Here is a 17790-nt window from a genome sequence, read left to right on the forward strand (position 1 = left end):
CTTATTCCGTCTTGTTAATACCGTTTACGTGGCACCGTGTTTCGGTACCCAACCCTACTAATCAGGGCCAAGAAATCATTTATATTCTAAAGATTAAGACATGAGAGTGGTTGTCATTATATCTGCATTATTATCGAAGGATGTTTTACAACTTGGCAACCCAAAAGTTGTTCTTAACAATGGCTTATAACTTATCTTTAAAGTATTAGTAAATACATTTTTAACCTAAACCACTTATAAAGACATAGTTACAAACTATAAACCCTTTATGAAGTGTGCCCCGTTAGTAAGTGGTATTGAAATAAGATTTGAGCTCTTAATGAACTAAACCTGCTTCCAGTAAAGCATACCCCAAATCAACAGATAATATCTAACGTTACCCAGATTATAGTTTTCAGCAGGAGAACATTAACACCTGGAGGAATGATTAAAGCAAGTAAAATGGTGGGGGATCTTCTATGTGGTCTGCTGAGCCCTAAGCAGCTGCCTAGTTTGTGTATGCCTTCAGCCTATTCTGGTTTGTATTGATTTTTAAATTGGTGTTTTTTTTTCTCTTGACTGATACTCTGATGTCTCATTCCTATGTTACCATATTTTCTTCTGTTTTTGTGGTTTTGCACTCTCCACCAGTGTGAGCTATGGCCAGGCTTGAGGCCAGAGATTTTGTCTTACCTGCTCCATCACCCTTAATCAGTGCCTAAATTGGTTCAAAAAAGGTGCCAGTACCCTAATTCAGCAGTTGCATGACATGATCATTGCATGATCTAAGGAGCCTGGTTTGACTACCAATCTCACAGTCGAATCATCCCAGTGTCTGAAAATGTGGTTATGAAACAAAGGATCCATACGGTCTATATGGGGGTTCTGAATGTCTGATTTTACATAATTGCTTGGTTTTTCCCAATTCATCATGGTATACAGTTTATTTTGGTGTAAATATCAGCCTACTAATAATACTGTTAATAACAATTAGAAGTAAGGGTACTCATGTGGACAAAAATCAGAAGTGCCGGTACTCAGTACTGGTGAGTACTGACCCATTTCAGGCACTGCCCTAAATGAATGAAAATAATCTAGCAGCACATAGGTCATTTTAAGAGAACATGTAAACTGTTGTGGCAAATATTAGGATGCTACATGTGTTTTTTGGGATGGCTTTTGGTGCCAACAAATAGAAAGTATGACATAATATTAACCTGTTTGCATTTGTTGGATGACCATACAAGTGAGTCCCTTAACAGCTCAAAATGTATTTGTCATTTAAAGAAGGCATTGTCTTATTTCCAGACGTAACACACTTTTGCTCTGCTTAGTAAGCCAACGAGTGACCTGAGGCACGGTGTCCATGGTGGTTTGGCCTGGAGGAGGAGGACCTGTGTGTCATAGTTCAGAGGTCAGGAGGTGGAATGTGACAGCAAATGGTAATTTAATGACAAAGAAAATGTCTGTTATAGGTACATATCTTTGTTGTTGGATCTCCAAAATGTCACCTTTTCCAATACAAGAAAAAACAGCCTTACTTTCAGCCTGGCTGAAATCTTTGTGTGAAATCTTTTAACTGTGCTTAAAGTGATACTGAAAATTGAGACAGGGCTACTTTTTTTTACTACTTTTATGTTGCAACATTGTTCTGACAAAGAACTCAATTCTAACTAAATGTTTCTCTGCCAGGTTTATGGTAAAATATGAGTGTTTGGAACACACAGAGGAACAGTGTAGAAGTGGATTATGCTGCTGGAGTAGAGTCCACTGAATTCAGGCTGACCACAGCCACTGTTTTCTGTCAAGGAGGAAACTATAAACTTGTTACAGCCACCTTGGGATGAAAAGTTGATACTCAAAAGGTATTATTAGCACAGCATCCCTTTAACTCATAAAAATAGATAGAATAGTGTTTGAAGGTTTTAACGGGACAGCAGTAGCAGAGAGAAGATGTATTCATTTGTCAGTTGTAAATTATGTGGCACAATGTGTGTCTTCAGTTGCATGTTTGTGTGTGTTGCTGCTGAGCCCACCGGTGGCAGGGTGACAGAAGGTAGATTAGGGGTGACACTGACTAAATGTTTGCAGATGAAGGCTCCCAATATCTAATCACCACGGTAACAAGGGTCACCAGGGTAGGCCAGTGGGCCAAATAGCCCAAGGCACAGTGGGTATTAATGGGGCAAGATGTTTACTTCAGAATCAACGGTTTGTGGTTATGTGAGCTGAGTGCGTGCATGAGGTTGTATGTGTGTGTATGCCCTTAATTGTCCCTTGACCACTCGCCTGAGGGGAAAGTGTGTTTGCCCGCTGCTCTTCCAACCTCCACTTAACACAACCTTCTCCCCCCTGACATCCGCATAATCCACACAGTCCTGGCAGGAGGAGGAGAGTGGACACTTCCTGGTTGACTGTGTCATTCTAGCGCGCTGTGCACATCCCTGTGGTCCCATACTAACCGCTGACACACACACACACACACACACACACACAAAGACACATACATGTGCACAACATAAGCTGGATAGTTTACTGTCCTTGTGGGGAATATATTTTCCAGTGAATAACATTTGGTATAACGTTGCACAAAGACAGAAAAACAAGCCACATGACTCTTCAGGACAGCTAGCAGACCCCACTGTTACATCACAGAGGTCCAAGAAGGTTGCACACTAACACAAGAGAGAGAGGAAGAAATAAAACGAGTAGAAAGACTAATTTAATTTGTTAGCTATGAAAGCGGTCTGGCATTCAGCACTTTTATTATTAGTATTCAAAGCAGCAAATTGACTGCAAGTACAGTCTTGTGAATCAACGTAGCAGGGTGGCAATGCAAGTCAAACACATTGTTTGACGATGAAAAAAACACGTAATGAGGAGGAACAGCAACAGCAGTCATAAAATCCAGCAAATGATTGGAGACAATTTGTTGGCAAATGATGAGCATGGACTTTACATCCACAGGCGGTTTTTATCTTGTTTTTCAACCACTGTCCTGTTTTGGATTACGAACTTGCTTACACAAAGTAAAGTTGCTGGTGAGGTCACTGAATGGAGGTTTTAAAGTGTTAATCGGCCACATTATGTGTTAACTGGGTGGTGTTATAGTTTGTTCACTCTATTCTCATAAAACCAGCACAAAAATGTTCTTTTTATTTTCTTGCTTAGTCTTTTCACACTTGGGTTTATAAGTATAATAATGCAGCCATGGAGAGATAAGGAAGATATATGTTTCACTTTTCAAAAGAGTTAAAATAAACCTGCTTTTCATCCATTTAGGAAATTCCACAAAAGCGTTGTGGGGATACTGCGGGCAGGAATACCACAAGTCTTCAGGGAACACCACAGGAGAATATTTCCCGGAATTTTGGGGCCTGTGCAACCACAGCAGCAGCAGCTCATTTTGAGTCTGAATGCAGCTCATTTTGAGATAACGCAGGTAGCAGAGCTTTTTGTCTCCTTGACGGTTCCTCTCTGGAGGACATGCAATGAAAACAATAAATGGAGAGAAGACAAGAAGGGAGTAGAGGGGGAGGAGTAAAATATAGGAGAGACGAAAAAGGTGCATTTTTTAAATGGTGAATAATTAATGTGCCCTGACATGATGCTGCGCAGGACCACTTCCTGTGGCTCAGGTTTCAGTGTGTGTGTGTGTGTGTGTGTGTGAGTGTAAATGTGCTATGGGGGGAGGGTCCACTTCCTGCACCAACTCATGATTTTGGGGGCCTTAGATTTGTGACAAACTTGGAAAGTATATTCACTGAAAGCAGTACTTCTTAAGATATAAAAAGTAAACCAATTAATATGGGTTTTAAAGATTTGCATAAACTAGCAGTGAGTGTAAGAGAGAGCAGTTATGGATTTTGGAGGTGAAAATCCCTGTCTGTAGCCATTTTACACAAATGCAGGTAATACATGTAAAACAGTGGATAGTCTCGCATTGCCAGACCTATCTCCACAGCGCTGGAATAAGACACAGTGGATTACTTTATAAAGCAGGATTTTAAATAATGATAATTAATAAAGGTTTTAATAGCAACATGTGGGCATTTTCCTCACTCTGGTTTACAAAACTGTACCCACATATTTGTGTGTGGATTTGTTCATTAGTGCATGCGATGCAGGTGTTTATGTGTTTGGCCCTGGGAAGTGGTGTTTGGCCAGTTCAAAGCTAAACAACCTTGTTCAGACATTATGTTTCCCCTCCCTTTAAAGTCAAGTCAGGCCCAACATTTAATAGTAGAGTTGATATCCCTGTGGTGCCCTTGCTAATAACCCCTGTTTACCTTAAAGCTGTGGAGATTTACCACGGCAGGTTGTGTCGTCGTGTGAGGGACTTCCTCTCAGACGCGCAACATGTCTGTCTATTCAGCACTTTGTTTAAGCTCAGTTTTGCTAAATTACTTTTCCTTTATTAATTGATTTTTTGTGTGTGTGTGTGTGTGGCTGTGTATCTGTCTGTGTGTGTGTGACCAGCTTTTGTGGCAGTGTCTGAGGTTTCTGTAGCTGCAGGTAGCGGACCTGTTCACTTAAACACTGTACTTCTAACGTACTCCAGATGATTCAACTATTTATAACTCACACACACACACACACACACACACACACACACACACACACACACACTCACACACTCCCTCTGTCCTGTTGTAATCCTGGCATCTGATTTTTTACTGTATGTGTGTGTGTGTGTGTGTGTGTGTGTGTGTGTGTGTGTGTGTGTGTGTGTGTGTGTGTGTGTGTGTGTGTGTGTGTGTGAAAGAGAGAGAGAGAGAGAGACTTCAGAAGTTGGCACTAACCCTCACCAAGCAGCCAGGGGAAGAGAATTATGAGGCATTCTGGCCTGTTTTACAGAACCTGAAAAAAACATGCACAGTTCATGTGACACCAAATGCCAGGCTTATAAAATCACACAACCAACACCTTCTGAGAGAAAAGAAAGAAAGACACAGACAGAAAAACAACAGTCAGAAAAGCAAACACAATGTTCTAATTTTAAACAGTTTGCTAGTAAAAAAAACAATACCCCAAAGACACACACTGATTCAGAGGACAATTGGCTCGAAAAATGCAGGCCAGTGATAATCACTGCATCAGCAAGACTTTGTTTTTGTCTCGGCTTGGTTTTCCTGCCGTCTTTAAGTACACTCACACTCTCTGGCACTGCACACACACTTTTGGCAAACGACATTGAGTAAATAGTGAGACATGATGAGTGTTTTGTTTGTTGAGGTAAATAAAAAGGGGAAAAGGGGAGGGAGTTTGAAGAAGAGGAGGAAATGACAGAGGGGAATTATTAAACAGAGCAAAGGAGATTATACGATAGATAAAAGGAGAGAATATGATGAAGAGGGAGGGAGATTTGGGATAGGAAAGAGGGAGAAAGAGAGCGGTGGAAAGACAGAAAAAGACAACTTAAAAGTAGAAAGTACTGAAGATAGAGAAATAAAGAAGGTGGAGAAAGAAAGAGAGACCAACCCACAGTCCACACCGAGGGAAGGCTGCAGATTTCAACAGCTATTTCTCTCCCAGCACAGCTCCCCTTAGACCAACACTGAGGCTGGAGCTGCTCTTACTGCCAAGTCATCCCTCACTTTACCCGTGTGTGTGTGTGTGTGTGTGTGTGTGTGTGTGTGTGTGTGTGTGTGTGTGTGTGTGTGTGTGTGTGTGTGTGTGTGTGTGTGTGTGTGTGTGTGTGTGTGTGTGTGTGTGTGTGTGTGTGTGTGTGTGTGTGTGTGTGTGTGTGTGTAAACTTGTTCATGACAGGGGCCCTCAGAAAGCCAGTAAACTATGGCTGCGCTCTGGTCATTGCTTTCAACAGAGAAAAGCTTGAAAACTTTATATAATCCAGGATGATGCAACACTGTGTGTGTGTGTGTGTGTGTGTGTGTGTGTGTGTGTGTGTGTGTGTGTGTGTGTGTGTGTGTGTGTGATAGATGCTTCTCTGGGCAGAGTCAGGACAATTCTTACTACACAACAAGGAAACATACATTTCCCCATTGACAGCCACACTCCGCACATTGTGTGAATGGACCTATGTTAAGTCAAACAATGGCCTCTCTTTCTAGAAATAAACACAGTGTGTTGTGCATGACCTCTATACTGATAGTCCATAGATATGCATGACAAGAGACCACTGTGGTTTTATTAGGTAAACATGGACAAAACCTATTCAATCTCCATCAATACAACCCCCTTAAGTTCCCCATTTAAAGCCAGAATTAGAAAACTCAAATCCAATAAAGGAACTTTGTATAAGGCGAGGTAAATTAAGTTAGGAGAAAGAGCCTATGTGTTTGAATGAGCCGTGCTGGTCTTTGATAAAGCGCGTATGTTTATGTTTGTAAAACGGGGTCACTGTGATATTGCTTGGTATGTGGAGAGTTATAAGGGGCTTGTGCTTAACTCAATCTGCAAGATAAACAGCCTCAGGCATGAGCGCTCAGAGGATTCGTATAAGTTTGTTCCCTCCTTCCTGCCTACTTTTCTTGAGTTCCTCTTTTTTTACTCACTTGTACGCTCATTTTGAAACTCAGACGTTTTCCTTCCCACCCTGTTCTTCACAACCACATCTCTCTGTACTCTTCTGCCCATCCATCTGAGAGGTATTAGTGAAATGAGTGGCTCCTTTGTGGAGGTGAATGTGGTGGCTCGTGTCCCAGCTGGGGTTCGCTGTAGTCTGGGGATAGGGTCAGTTTGAAAGGTCACAGGTCAGGAGTGATGGGTGCAGTTGGCACCGTCCTCAGGGAATGTGTGAGTGTGAGTGGTCATTATGTTACTGCTTTGCCCTGACTTCCTTTCTGTCACTCTTCTGTCACTCTATTCCTTCCTGCTTGCTTTAACCTGACGCTATGTCTCGCAAATTACTTGCAATTCTGCCAAATGCTCCATTTATTACATTACTACTAATTTTTTTAATTTGAATATTTAAAGCCCAAAGAAGCTCTGTGCCATTAAAGGAGTACTCCAGTGATTTCCACTTATTTGAAACCCCACACCACCAGTTTTTAAGTCAGTATTTGACCTTAAGATGCTGTACGTATTTCGTAATAAATATACAGTAAATATGAAATAATAATGAAAGCATTTGACAGTATTGGTATTGAGTGTTTTTTAGCAACATTTTTGGACTCATCAACTAAACCAAATAGTTTTGTGTATGTTTCTGCATTGTTTGTTTCTATACAACACACTGATTAGGCGCCGCCGACTGGGGCAAATTTTTAGGAATATTCTTGTAACAAAGAAACCATCTATTTTGTATAATAATTTATCTTTCAGTTTAGATATACATGACTATGCAACTAGACATGCCACAAGAGGTAACTTTACCAAAAGCAAAGACAAATACTGTTAAACAAATGGTCACGTATAGAGCAATGCAGTAAAAGGAGATTTAAATGTTTAGTTAAAACATATCTATTGATTAAAGAAGTTGAGTAGACAAAGAAACAACATTGGTTGAGGTTTAACAACATATGTATGTTTGTTCAATTGTGAGATGTGTCCAGAGAGGATGAAAGAGATGTTATGTGACGGTAGTATGTGGACATACCTGTCTTAAAAATGTGTTCAACCTAAATGTAAGGAATGCCCGATGACTGCACTGGTGGAGCTGTCTGTGCGTCTGTCCTTTTCTTATGTGTGTATTTTGTTATTTTATGAGTTGTGTCGTGAAATGACAGTGTATGTTTAGTTGTTGTCTTACAATTTTAATTTTTTTATTGTTTATGATGTTGTTATGTGTATTTATTATTGCATTGCCACATTTTCAAGTGAGTTGTAAGGACCTCAGGAAGAATAGCACCTGCAATACAGGAGCTAATGAGGATCCTAAAAAAAAAATGTGTGTGTTTTTGTTATTATTAGATGAGTTGTGTTATGATATGATAATGTTTATGTTTAGTCTGTCTGTCTTATAATTTCCTATTCTGTATTGTTTATGATGTATTGTAATGTGCGTATTAATTATTGCATTGCACCGATTATAAAGAGAGTTGTAAGGACATCAGGACCTCATTAGCTCCTAATGAGGATCCTCAATAAACAAACAAATCCTATAATCAAAGATTTTATATTCAATACAGTGCACCTACCTAAAAAAGCTAGAAAAAGGAGAATTAAGCGTATTTGATATCTTTAATCTATCTACATTTGCTCACAATTTCTTCTATATGCCAAAAACAAATAGTATCTATGCTCTATCTTCACCAGATTCACTGTCATAGTTTATTCTGCCACTGACGAGTGGAGGGGTTGCAGTTATATACAAAGCAGTATTTCATTGCAGTTCAGATAATGTCCTCAGGTATGATTGTTTTGATTTAAGATGCATGAGTCAAAAGCAGCAGAACACAAACAAAAAGAGACTAGCGCGTGCACACACACACACACACACACACACACACACACACACACACACACAAAAACTGCTTCAGGTTGAGATGAAACACAGATAATTAGCTCTAATGGAAACCAGACTTGCCAATCTAGTCTCTCTCTCCCTTTGTGTGTGTGTGTGTGTGTGTGTGTGTGTGTGTGTGTGTGTGTGTGTGTGTGTGTGTGTGTGTGTGTGTGTCAGTCCAGCTTCCTCCCCCCACCCCTCCCGCCCTGTCTTTTTGTGGTGTTGAGGGTTAATGTAAACCAGCTCTTGTTACCCTGTAATGAGGAACTTCAGATAGAGATGGAAATGAGTGGGACAACAAGCTGAAATAAGAAAAAGGAGAGACAAGACAGGAAGGTCTTTGCTAGTTTCAACAGACAAACAAACAAACAAACAATGTGGGCCTACTGTCTATGTAGAGGCGTGAGAAATCAATTGAAACAAAGATTTACAGCTTCTGGTATTATTAAAACACACAGGCTTGCACCTTTGGACTTTTAGATCAGTGTAAAGACTGCAAGCCCAATACAAGGAGATACAAACTGTGATTAATGAGCTGGTTAGAGTGTGTGTGCCAGTCATCAAAGAGTTTATCATAGCACACTTATATCCAGATACCAGATGCCTTCATTCTGATAACAAGTGGTCATCCCATTACTTTCAAACATCAAAGGGGGGCGGCGGGGCAGGAGCTGAGATGCAGGAGCCCTCTTCTCCCTCGCTCTCGCTCTGTGGAATGTATTTCCCTGTTTGGTAGGCGTGAGAAATCTCCCTCTACATTCCCTGTGTGTATAACCTAGATGTGTGTATGTGTCTGTGTGTGTTTCGAAGCCTCAGAGGTGACATTCCTCCGTGTCAGAGCAACAGCCTCAAGTTTAAGATAACACGGCCACGGTGATCTAAGGGTGGGAATCGATTCCCCCCGGTGGCAGACGAGGACCTCGGGTCAGAGCTGATGGCTTTACCTTCCGCACGCAAAGCGTGAAGCAAAAACACAGTAATGGTCCCATAATCATCCTTCATGACCCTATGGAGGGAAATAAAATGCACCTAGATGTGTGTCTCAGTATCTTTCATCTATGATAGTTCCAAGTACTCCTTTAATAGCCTATTGCTTTAGGAAATCTACAGTATTTTACTGTGTAATATTTAAGCATTTATTACTGGACATTTACAAACATTTAAGGAAAGGAAACTTTTGGCTTAAAGCAAGTAAAGGCAATGGGGTCCCATCTATATCCCTCTATCCCTGGTCTAATCTAGTCCTACACTCCCTGAATACATTTAAGAACCCATTTTAATCCAGAAAACACATTGATAGTTGTGTGTATTTATAGAGATATTTTTGGCAGAAAGTTGCAAATGCTTATTTGCCTAAGTGGTTGAGCTGTTCTGATATTGCTCAAGAAGACTTATTTTCTGCAGGTTGATATGTGTGGTTTCAATTATAAGAGGATTGATGTCTACACATACCTCAATGTCTGTTATATTTGCTCAATTTCTACGGTTACTTGTGATTGTGCTGTTTCAGTAGAAAAGTGAGTTTTTGTGGCACAACCTGACACATCTTCATTTCAATACAACTTATATATATATATATATTGAATATATTGAAAAATATTTGAATATTTAGGAAGAATGTAATAACAAAATACAGTATTGAGTTAAACAATGCACATACCTTCTAAAATGATTTTGTTTTTCCCATGGTACCACTATCATGAGTGTTTATTGTTTGAATCATTATTCATATATGTGAATAACTATTTCTTCTTCATCAGACCTGCAGGTATATGTGATCACATAGGCTTTTCAGTTTGCTTTATGACCTGCATTCACCCCTCTTATCTGTTAGAGCTCTTGGAGTAGCTGCTGTAGCACCTGCAGGATACTTCCATGCTGACCTGTGGCTCGGAGGATATCTGGGAATATCATGCATGCCTCCCACAGCTCCACATTCACCCTGTTCAAACAGACCACCGGCTAATTATGGCTTCCCCAGATCCCAGAGCTCAAGGAATCACTACAGAATAAGCCCCGGGTATGAGATGTTTTCTTCTGCCCCCTCGACTGTGGTTCAGTTAACTGGAGATTCAGCAACAACCAATGAAAATAAACACTCAGCAAAAGCTCAAAGTACTCAGAGTACTGAGACTATGGGACATGAGTTTGTTTCCAAAAATGTCAGGTATTTAAAACAATTTTTGTGTGTCAAATAACCAACCTTGGTTTATTATCAGCCTCTTGTTATAGAGTTTAAGTTGAAATTTATAATGAATATCCAGACAACTGAGAGGTAAGAATGATACTTTTCATAATTTTTTTATTCAAGATATTAGCAAATATATACAACACTCAAACGCACAGACTCCTGATCCATTCAGCATTCTGTGATATCCCAAAAATAAATAACTTTTATTTGAGTGGGAAAAAGGAATTTCGAGCCTGTGTAGAAAAAATAAATACAAAATTCTTCATTTGCTGTGAAACATTGTCACAGGGAATATGGGAATGAATTGTCATTTTTCTTTCATGTTTCAAATCAGAGCAGTTCCTCAGAGCTCAATTTGTTTTTACAACATTCATAGTCGCAGTGGTCTTTCTATCTTCATATCCGTCCTGTCTGTCCTAAGTGCTCCCTTGCAAACATCACAGTCCTCGCAACGGGAAATATGAAAAGCCGGCTCTCCTCTGAGGCCTGAAGCACAGCGGCTGGCCCCTCAGCTGTGTTTAGCCTGTTCCAGTCTATGTGAAGCTGCTCCACTGGACTCTTCAGTCTGGGTAATCTGTGAAAGAAATATTATTTTTATTAAATAAAAAATAAAAATTCAATACATAGAAATGTATTGTGTGAGGGTTGTAGGATAGGTTGTAAAATTCATGTATTTGTAGGCTGTTTTTGAAGAGATGTAACCTGGTTATGATCTATGGGGTAAGCATTGTAAACTTATCTATGCTTTCAGAAAAAAACACATTTCCCTTTTTGTAGGTAGTAGTTTAGTTTAGGTTTAAGGTCGACGGTGAAATCTTGTGAATGTCTTACAAATAATGTGCTTAATATTTTTATACAGTCTACAGGGACCCCGACCCCCCCCCCCCCCCCCCCATTACGAAATGAAACAGGCATCATGAATTTCAAAAGTGTTTTGGGGGGATGCCATACAAATACTGCAGCGAAAGTATCCCTACATGTATATTGGAACAATAACTACACTGTAGTTGTGCGTAAAATTCGCAGGGACATTTTGGCACAGCGTGTCTCCCTGTAGGATGAACAGTAAAAGTCGCTTAGCTTACCGTGCTGCACCATCCACAGCAGCCATGCTAGTGGGACGTAGTAGACAAGGACCACGAGCCCCCCATTCTCCAGACCGAGAACGCGTAGCTCAGGCGCTCGTGCGCCACGTAGCTGCAGCTGGTTCCTCGCGCGTCCAGGTCATCGGTCTGCAGAACTTGGCACAGGAAGTCGATGTACCGGGCAGCTAGCTTCAGCGTCTGGATCTTGCTGAGTTTGTCCGACGGGAGGGTGGGAATGATCTTACGTAACGACGTGAATGCCTCGTTGAGAGACTGCGTCCGTTGCCGCTCGCGGATGTTGGCCATCCCGCGCTGTGTCTGTAGGTCATCGAAGGATGGCGCGGGGCTGCTGCTGGCTTCGCTATCGCCGCTCCCTGCGCTGCCGCGTCCTCCGTCGCAGCTCTTTCTGCGTTTTTTCGGACTCTCCATGTCTCCCTCCTCCTCCTCGTCTGCGCGCCTCCGGGTCGCCCGCCGCTTCCTCGCGCCTCTCCGCGGAAGCTGACGGTCGGTCTCCTCCTCGCTATTCCCCGCACTGTCCATTGGGGAGGAATCCTCTTCCCGCATCGTCTCTTCAAAAACCTTTCTATATTATGTAGGAGCGTAATAAGCCCTGACTCTAATTCAGTGAACTGGCTACAACATCAACAAACGCAACAGGTAATGAGAAGTGTGGCCTGCAAAGGGGTGTGGGCGGTATTACGGTAAATCTCATGCGCCACTGAGAGGGAGAGGTGTCTGCCAGAGTGGGGCGAGCGGGGCTCTTATAGCGGGGAGCGGGCAGGACGATTTTGGGGAGCGCTGTGATTGGATAAGGAGGGGTGTAACATAATACTGCAGGGGAAGGAGAGTTCTTGCTCTAATATCAGAAATTGTGTTTAAGACTCCTTATGGCTCTGTTACACAAGATTACGTAAAGGAGTGCATGGGGCGCGGTGTTATTGGTGTAGATTGTGCAAGGACAATAGGAACTGTCCCTATTTAAGGTATTCAATCGTTCTCCCTTCCTCACCCCAACTTATTTCTGGCCCAAATGCATAATGCTGTTTTTTCTCTCACTCTTGGGTCAATTGTACATTTAGCAAAGTAGCTCTCTATTTAAGCTCTATAAAAGTATTTTGTTTAAACGTTACTCTATGTCAATATGCTTACAAACTTCTTTTTACTTATCTCCTATTGCAGATAAATCAAAGACACTGAAAACATAAGAGGAATTCCTCCACAAGTTGTCTGTTGGCCCTACGTCTCCCTGTAGGTCTAGACACTGCCTGAGATGGGAGCAGTGGTGGCTGTGAAAAATATCAGACCTACTGAAACACAGGAGGATGTCACAGCAGGAGGTCTCTGCTCGTAAGCAGACCGAGGTGTTTATTTTCCCGTCAGCGGCCCCGCGTTGAGGTATGCACTTAAATGGGTCTGACTCCCGCAGGGATGTGGACACCGCGGCTCAGGTTTAAAAGACAGGCAGTCCCATGGAGCTCTCAGGGCGGATCCGTGCTCACAGCGGGGTCGCTGAAGGCGGTGTAGGGCTGGAGCGCAATGCAAACAGTGAAGGTGATGAAGATGGACTGTGGAGAGAGAGAAAGAGAGAGAGAGAGAGAGAGAGAGAGAGAGAGAGAGAGAGAGAGAGATAGAGAGAGAGAGAGAGAGAGAGATTAGCATGCAGTCTAAACACGCACACATGACCACCCAGTTCTGCGGCCTACCACGACATAATATCAAAATTCAGCAGAGATACCGCTACATGTGGCTAAAATTATAGATCTGGCAACTTTTGGAGGTGGTCTGTGGTGTGAATTAGAGGCCTCACCTATGATGAGGGAGGATGACACACGAGGAGGTCAACAGCAGGTCCAGTCTGGTCCCTTTTTATGAGGAGGAACCACCACAAGCGCCTTTCGGGCCTGGATCTCTCTGAACTGACTCAATTTACACCTCAGTGCTAAAGATAACATCCAGCGTCAGGCAGTGAGCCTTGGATTTGCGATTCAAATCCGCTGACACGGTTGGTGATAAGGCTTTAAACGGCCAATAAATACTTTTAATTTGTTCTCACTTTTTTTGAGGAAAACCTAAAGCTACCTTTGTTCTCAGCTACACCTGTTCCATGTCCGCATAAGGCCAGGTGAGACTGTGTCGCTCTCCATGGTGCTGAAATAACACCTGAAGCTTCAGCATAGACACCTCCCTAAAAATGTATAGTAGCGTTTAACGTATGACAGTAAACGTTACTGTTACGCTTTAAAATAGTATTTCATGCAGCCTTCTAACACTACAAAATAAATGCATTTAGGTGATAAAACTGTCAGGATATTATATTCCTATGCACTGGCCTAATTGAGTTGAAATTTAATTGCATGTTGTTTTCTTTATGATGCTGAGCAAAGAACACATGGACTACATTATTATAGCATATAGATTTATTTTAAAGCAGCAATAAGTCACGTATATTAGGTGTTTTGGTCACGTCTAATAATTTATGTCATTGGCAAAATAATATGTCATGTTCTACTTTTCTGGAGTTTTTGAAACGTTGTAAAAGAAAGTCTGTATATATAGTTTCAAATATTTGTTGTCTAGTTCTAAGATTTCAGAAATTGACCCACATCACAGTTTGGATAAAGATGACATGAATGTAAATTTAGAACCGTTCATCAGTTCAACTATTTCAGTAATAGACTCAATCCAATCTCCAAGGAATAAAGTTCATATTGGACTATTGTGACTCAGGTATTCTCCAGCAGGTCCGTCATGAAGGAGATGTAGACGATGGCCAGACGGAGTGTGTCGATACGGGACAGTCTCTTCTCGTAGGCGAATGTGGGGACTTTCCTCCTCAGTTCATCAAACGCCTCATTCAGGCTAAACATCCGCTTCCTTTCCCGCACATTGGCCGCCTGCCGCTGGACCACAGTGATGATCCTCCTACGTTTGGACTTGCTGTGATGCCCGTGCGCCCCATGGCTGCAGTACCTCGGTGCGCCCATCACCAGATGCTCGGTGCAGAGCTCCGCGTTTTCCAGGTCGCTCCAGGGCGAGTCGCTCAGCCGTGTCTGGTTGTCCACGCTAGATGCGTCATCATTATCATCCTGCCGTTTCGGTCCCAAAGTGCACTTTTGCGGAAACTCCATCAGGTTCATGTCACTGACAAAATCCATTAGCGTGGATTCTACTAAGCAGTCCTCCATTTCCACATTCAGTCCCAAACAGAAGTCTCACAGAGAATAAGTTACTTTTATATGTCTGCTATTCAGTCAAGCCAAAAACTGACGCCAATCAAAGCTTTCAGGACTGGCTGAACTCATTCACCAGACACAGAGGTTAGAGAAGGAGAGCATCTCAACAAGTAAATCCACATTTCCCCAAATCCGGTCAAAGCACACAGGGTGAGATCCTTTTGGCTCAAGTCCAAGGGCCTTTCCTGCTGTTTTAATAAGATGCCTATGCCTCCTCACAGCGAAACATCTTTTATGTCCCCTCTACCTCTATATTGAGTCCATTTCTAAGGTTAGTCGGCCGGTGACTAGGTTGAATCCGAGGAGAGAGGCTTAAAAAGGCAGACAGGATACTGGAGGTCCCTGCCAATTGATGCGCTGTCCTCCTGGAGGCCCTTAATGAGCTTCTAAAGGACGGAGGCTCTTGACAGAGGGTCATACAGTCTTGTTTGCACTCTCCCCTCTGCTTTAGAGGCTAAATAATGACACTTTTATCACTTAAACAGGCCAGGAGAAGACCAAATAGAACATTCCCTAACAGTCACTATACACCACATGCTTTTCTGTTGCAAATTAAAGCAAATAACTGTCCGTTCCCATGGCAGGACAGAGTCCACACTGCAGGGACTGCTGAGAGAGCCACTGGTGTAACTGTGGGCTTAATGCCTCTGGACACTATGACAAGTAGTGCATTACTAAGACCAAACTTGTTGTTGTTGTTGTTGTTGATGATGATGATAGTGGCGATGACAAATATGTTGAGAAAGATTTGAGTCTGATCAATTAAGTCCGACCTGAATACTATTTGCTTTCAATGTAAAAGCTTTAAAATTGATACATGCTTTCCCTACAACTTCACATGCTTCATTTGTGTAAGAGGCAATTTTGGATGAAAGCAATACATTGTGTCCTTCTCAGTTTTTATGAGCAGTATACAGCACATTTTGCCTGACCTGCAGGGAGACATTCACAGTGTTGGTAGTCCTTTCAGAGACAGAGCTTATTTGAAATGTTTCACATTGCTGTTGAGGTTTTCTTCTTGTTTTACACAATAAAGTTTTTCAAATGTAATTTATTCTAGGCTAAATCAGTCAGTTTAAGAACACAAACACTTATTTGCCAAATAATTGAATAGGCATGCAAGAAAGGTTGCATTTCATACAGAAACACAGGTTTGGTCAAGACCAAAAACAGTCTCCATAAATAACTTACTTAAGGGCAACTCAACTGTTGTGGTTTAAGGAGGAAAGAATGTACTGTTATAACGTTTCTGAATTCAGCTAGTGCTGGTGGTTTTAAAGCCCCCTCATGATGACAAATTGTTCCAGAGGCATGGAAAATTTTAACTTCCAGCTTCACAGAACTGGACTAACTAGGCACCTGACCATATTAATAATGTAAAAATGGACTGATCCATGAGGATAAGTTCTCCTTTCGTTGGTCCCTTCTGGGAGGTCAGGGGTTATGGTCGATCCCAGAACAATACCTCTGAAGCTTTGTAGAGATTTCCATTTCAACTGAAGTTGCCATACATCCATGCAGTTGGTTGACAGGTCACTGCTCTGATAGTATGTGAATGCATCTAAGTAGTGGTCTTGTCCAGTAGGTTTGAATGGTCATATTGAGTACTTATTATGATGTTAACATCACTCTATGAATATTAATAGCAAGTTTGGTAGCACTATTTTAATCTGTCATATTTACAAGCAGTTTTTGAAAAATGAATAAATAGTTTATGACCCATTATAACATGTTGCACACACATATGAGACCATTTGTGTTGATTAATAAACAACTATAACTCCTCATATATACAGTAGCATATATTATTGGTGTATAATAATAACTATGATTAACATAGTTGTAATCATATCTCTTCATAAGTTTTTAATACATTCATGAACAGTTTTAAACCTGTCTATGATTTACAATGTTTGAACTTGTACAATTTGTACAATGTATGAACAATTATGAAATGTTTTATAACACACTGTAAGAATTTGTCACATACACACAAATGTGTAATTATAGTATTAATTGACTGTTTATACCCTAGAAAAGGAATGCTTTGTTGCTATCATTTCAACAAAACACGCCTTTATATTTGCTTACAATAATATTATAGTGTGTTATAAACCATTAATTAAGTGTTTATATTCTGCTTATAAATGCTAAGAGGGGCAGGTAAAATTCATTTGGCAGTTGCCTGGTGGAAGTATTGATCAACTTTCAGCATGTTGCTCCCGGCAGTGTCAACATGCTCTGATACCAGTCACATCAGTAGCATACCAACAGTAACTTTGTGCCTATGCATTCCTGTGTGATTATTCCATATACACAAGAGTGTGAGCACATAAGTGTCCATATTGTATACACACTCCAACATAAGTGTATCTTCCCTATCTTCGTCCGCTGCCTCTTCTTCCTCTCGCTCTGTTTTCCCGACAGGCAGATAAACATGATGGGACATTCCACCGGTCGTCGTGGAAACGCTGAAAAAGCACAGCTGGGCGGGAGAATATGAGGTAATCTCACCCTAGGGCTGCTGGGTAAATATTGGTCTTAAATAAGGAGTTAAACCCCAAAAGAGGCACACAAACACACACACAGGCACACACACTAACACGCACGCACGTGCGCACACACACACACACACACACACACACACACACACACACACACACACACACACACACACACACACACACACACACACATACACATACACCTACAGGGGTTTATCCCAGTTTGGAACACCCAGGACAGACCTTCACACAGAGACTCATAATGACCCATTTCCTGCCCTGCTCTGTTATTATTATTGGTTACACAGAGTGAAATGAATGGGTCCGGTGTGACTATGTTTACCATGTTCATCATCTCAGTTTAGCATTTTGCAGGTATTATTTGCAGGCC

General features: G+C 41.5%; 1 protein-coding gene and 1 long non-coding RNA gene across 2 annotated transcripts; one reads left to right on the top strand and one right to left on the bottom strand.

Moving 5' to 3' along the window:
* Window positions 1-10671: 10671 nt before the first annotated feature.
* twist1a (twist family bHLH transcription factor 1a) lies at window positions 10672-12226 on the bottom strand. The gene is made up of 2 exons (XM_078268464.1): window positions 11663-12226; window positions 10672-11151 (listed from the first exon to the last, which is right to left on the bottom strand). The coding sequence occupies exon 1, from the start codon at window positions 12224-12226 to the stop codon at window positions 11690-11692; it is 537 nt and encodes a 178-aa protein (XP_078124590.1). The 3' UTR covers window positions 10672-11151; window positions 11663-11689.
* Window positions 12227-12229: 3 nt separating this feature from the next.
* On the top strand, window positions 12230-14204 carry LOC144529397 (uncharacterized). Its single transcript, XR_013502986.1, has 2 exons — window positions 12230-12319; window positions 12842-14204. It is a non-coding gene; the product is annotated as an uncharacterized LOC144529397 (long non-coding RNA).
* Window positions 14205-17790: the final 3586 nt, after the last annotated feature.

This window comes from Sander vitreus, chromosome 14 (genome assembly GCF_031162955.1).
Source record: "Sander vitreus isolate 19-12246 chromosome 14, sanVit1, whole genome shotgun sequence".
Lineage (NCBI taxonomy): Eukaryota > Metazoa > Chordata > Actinopteri > Perciformes > Percidae > Sander > Sander vitreus.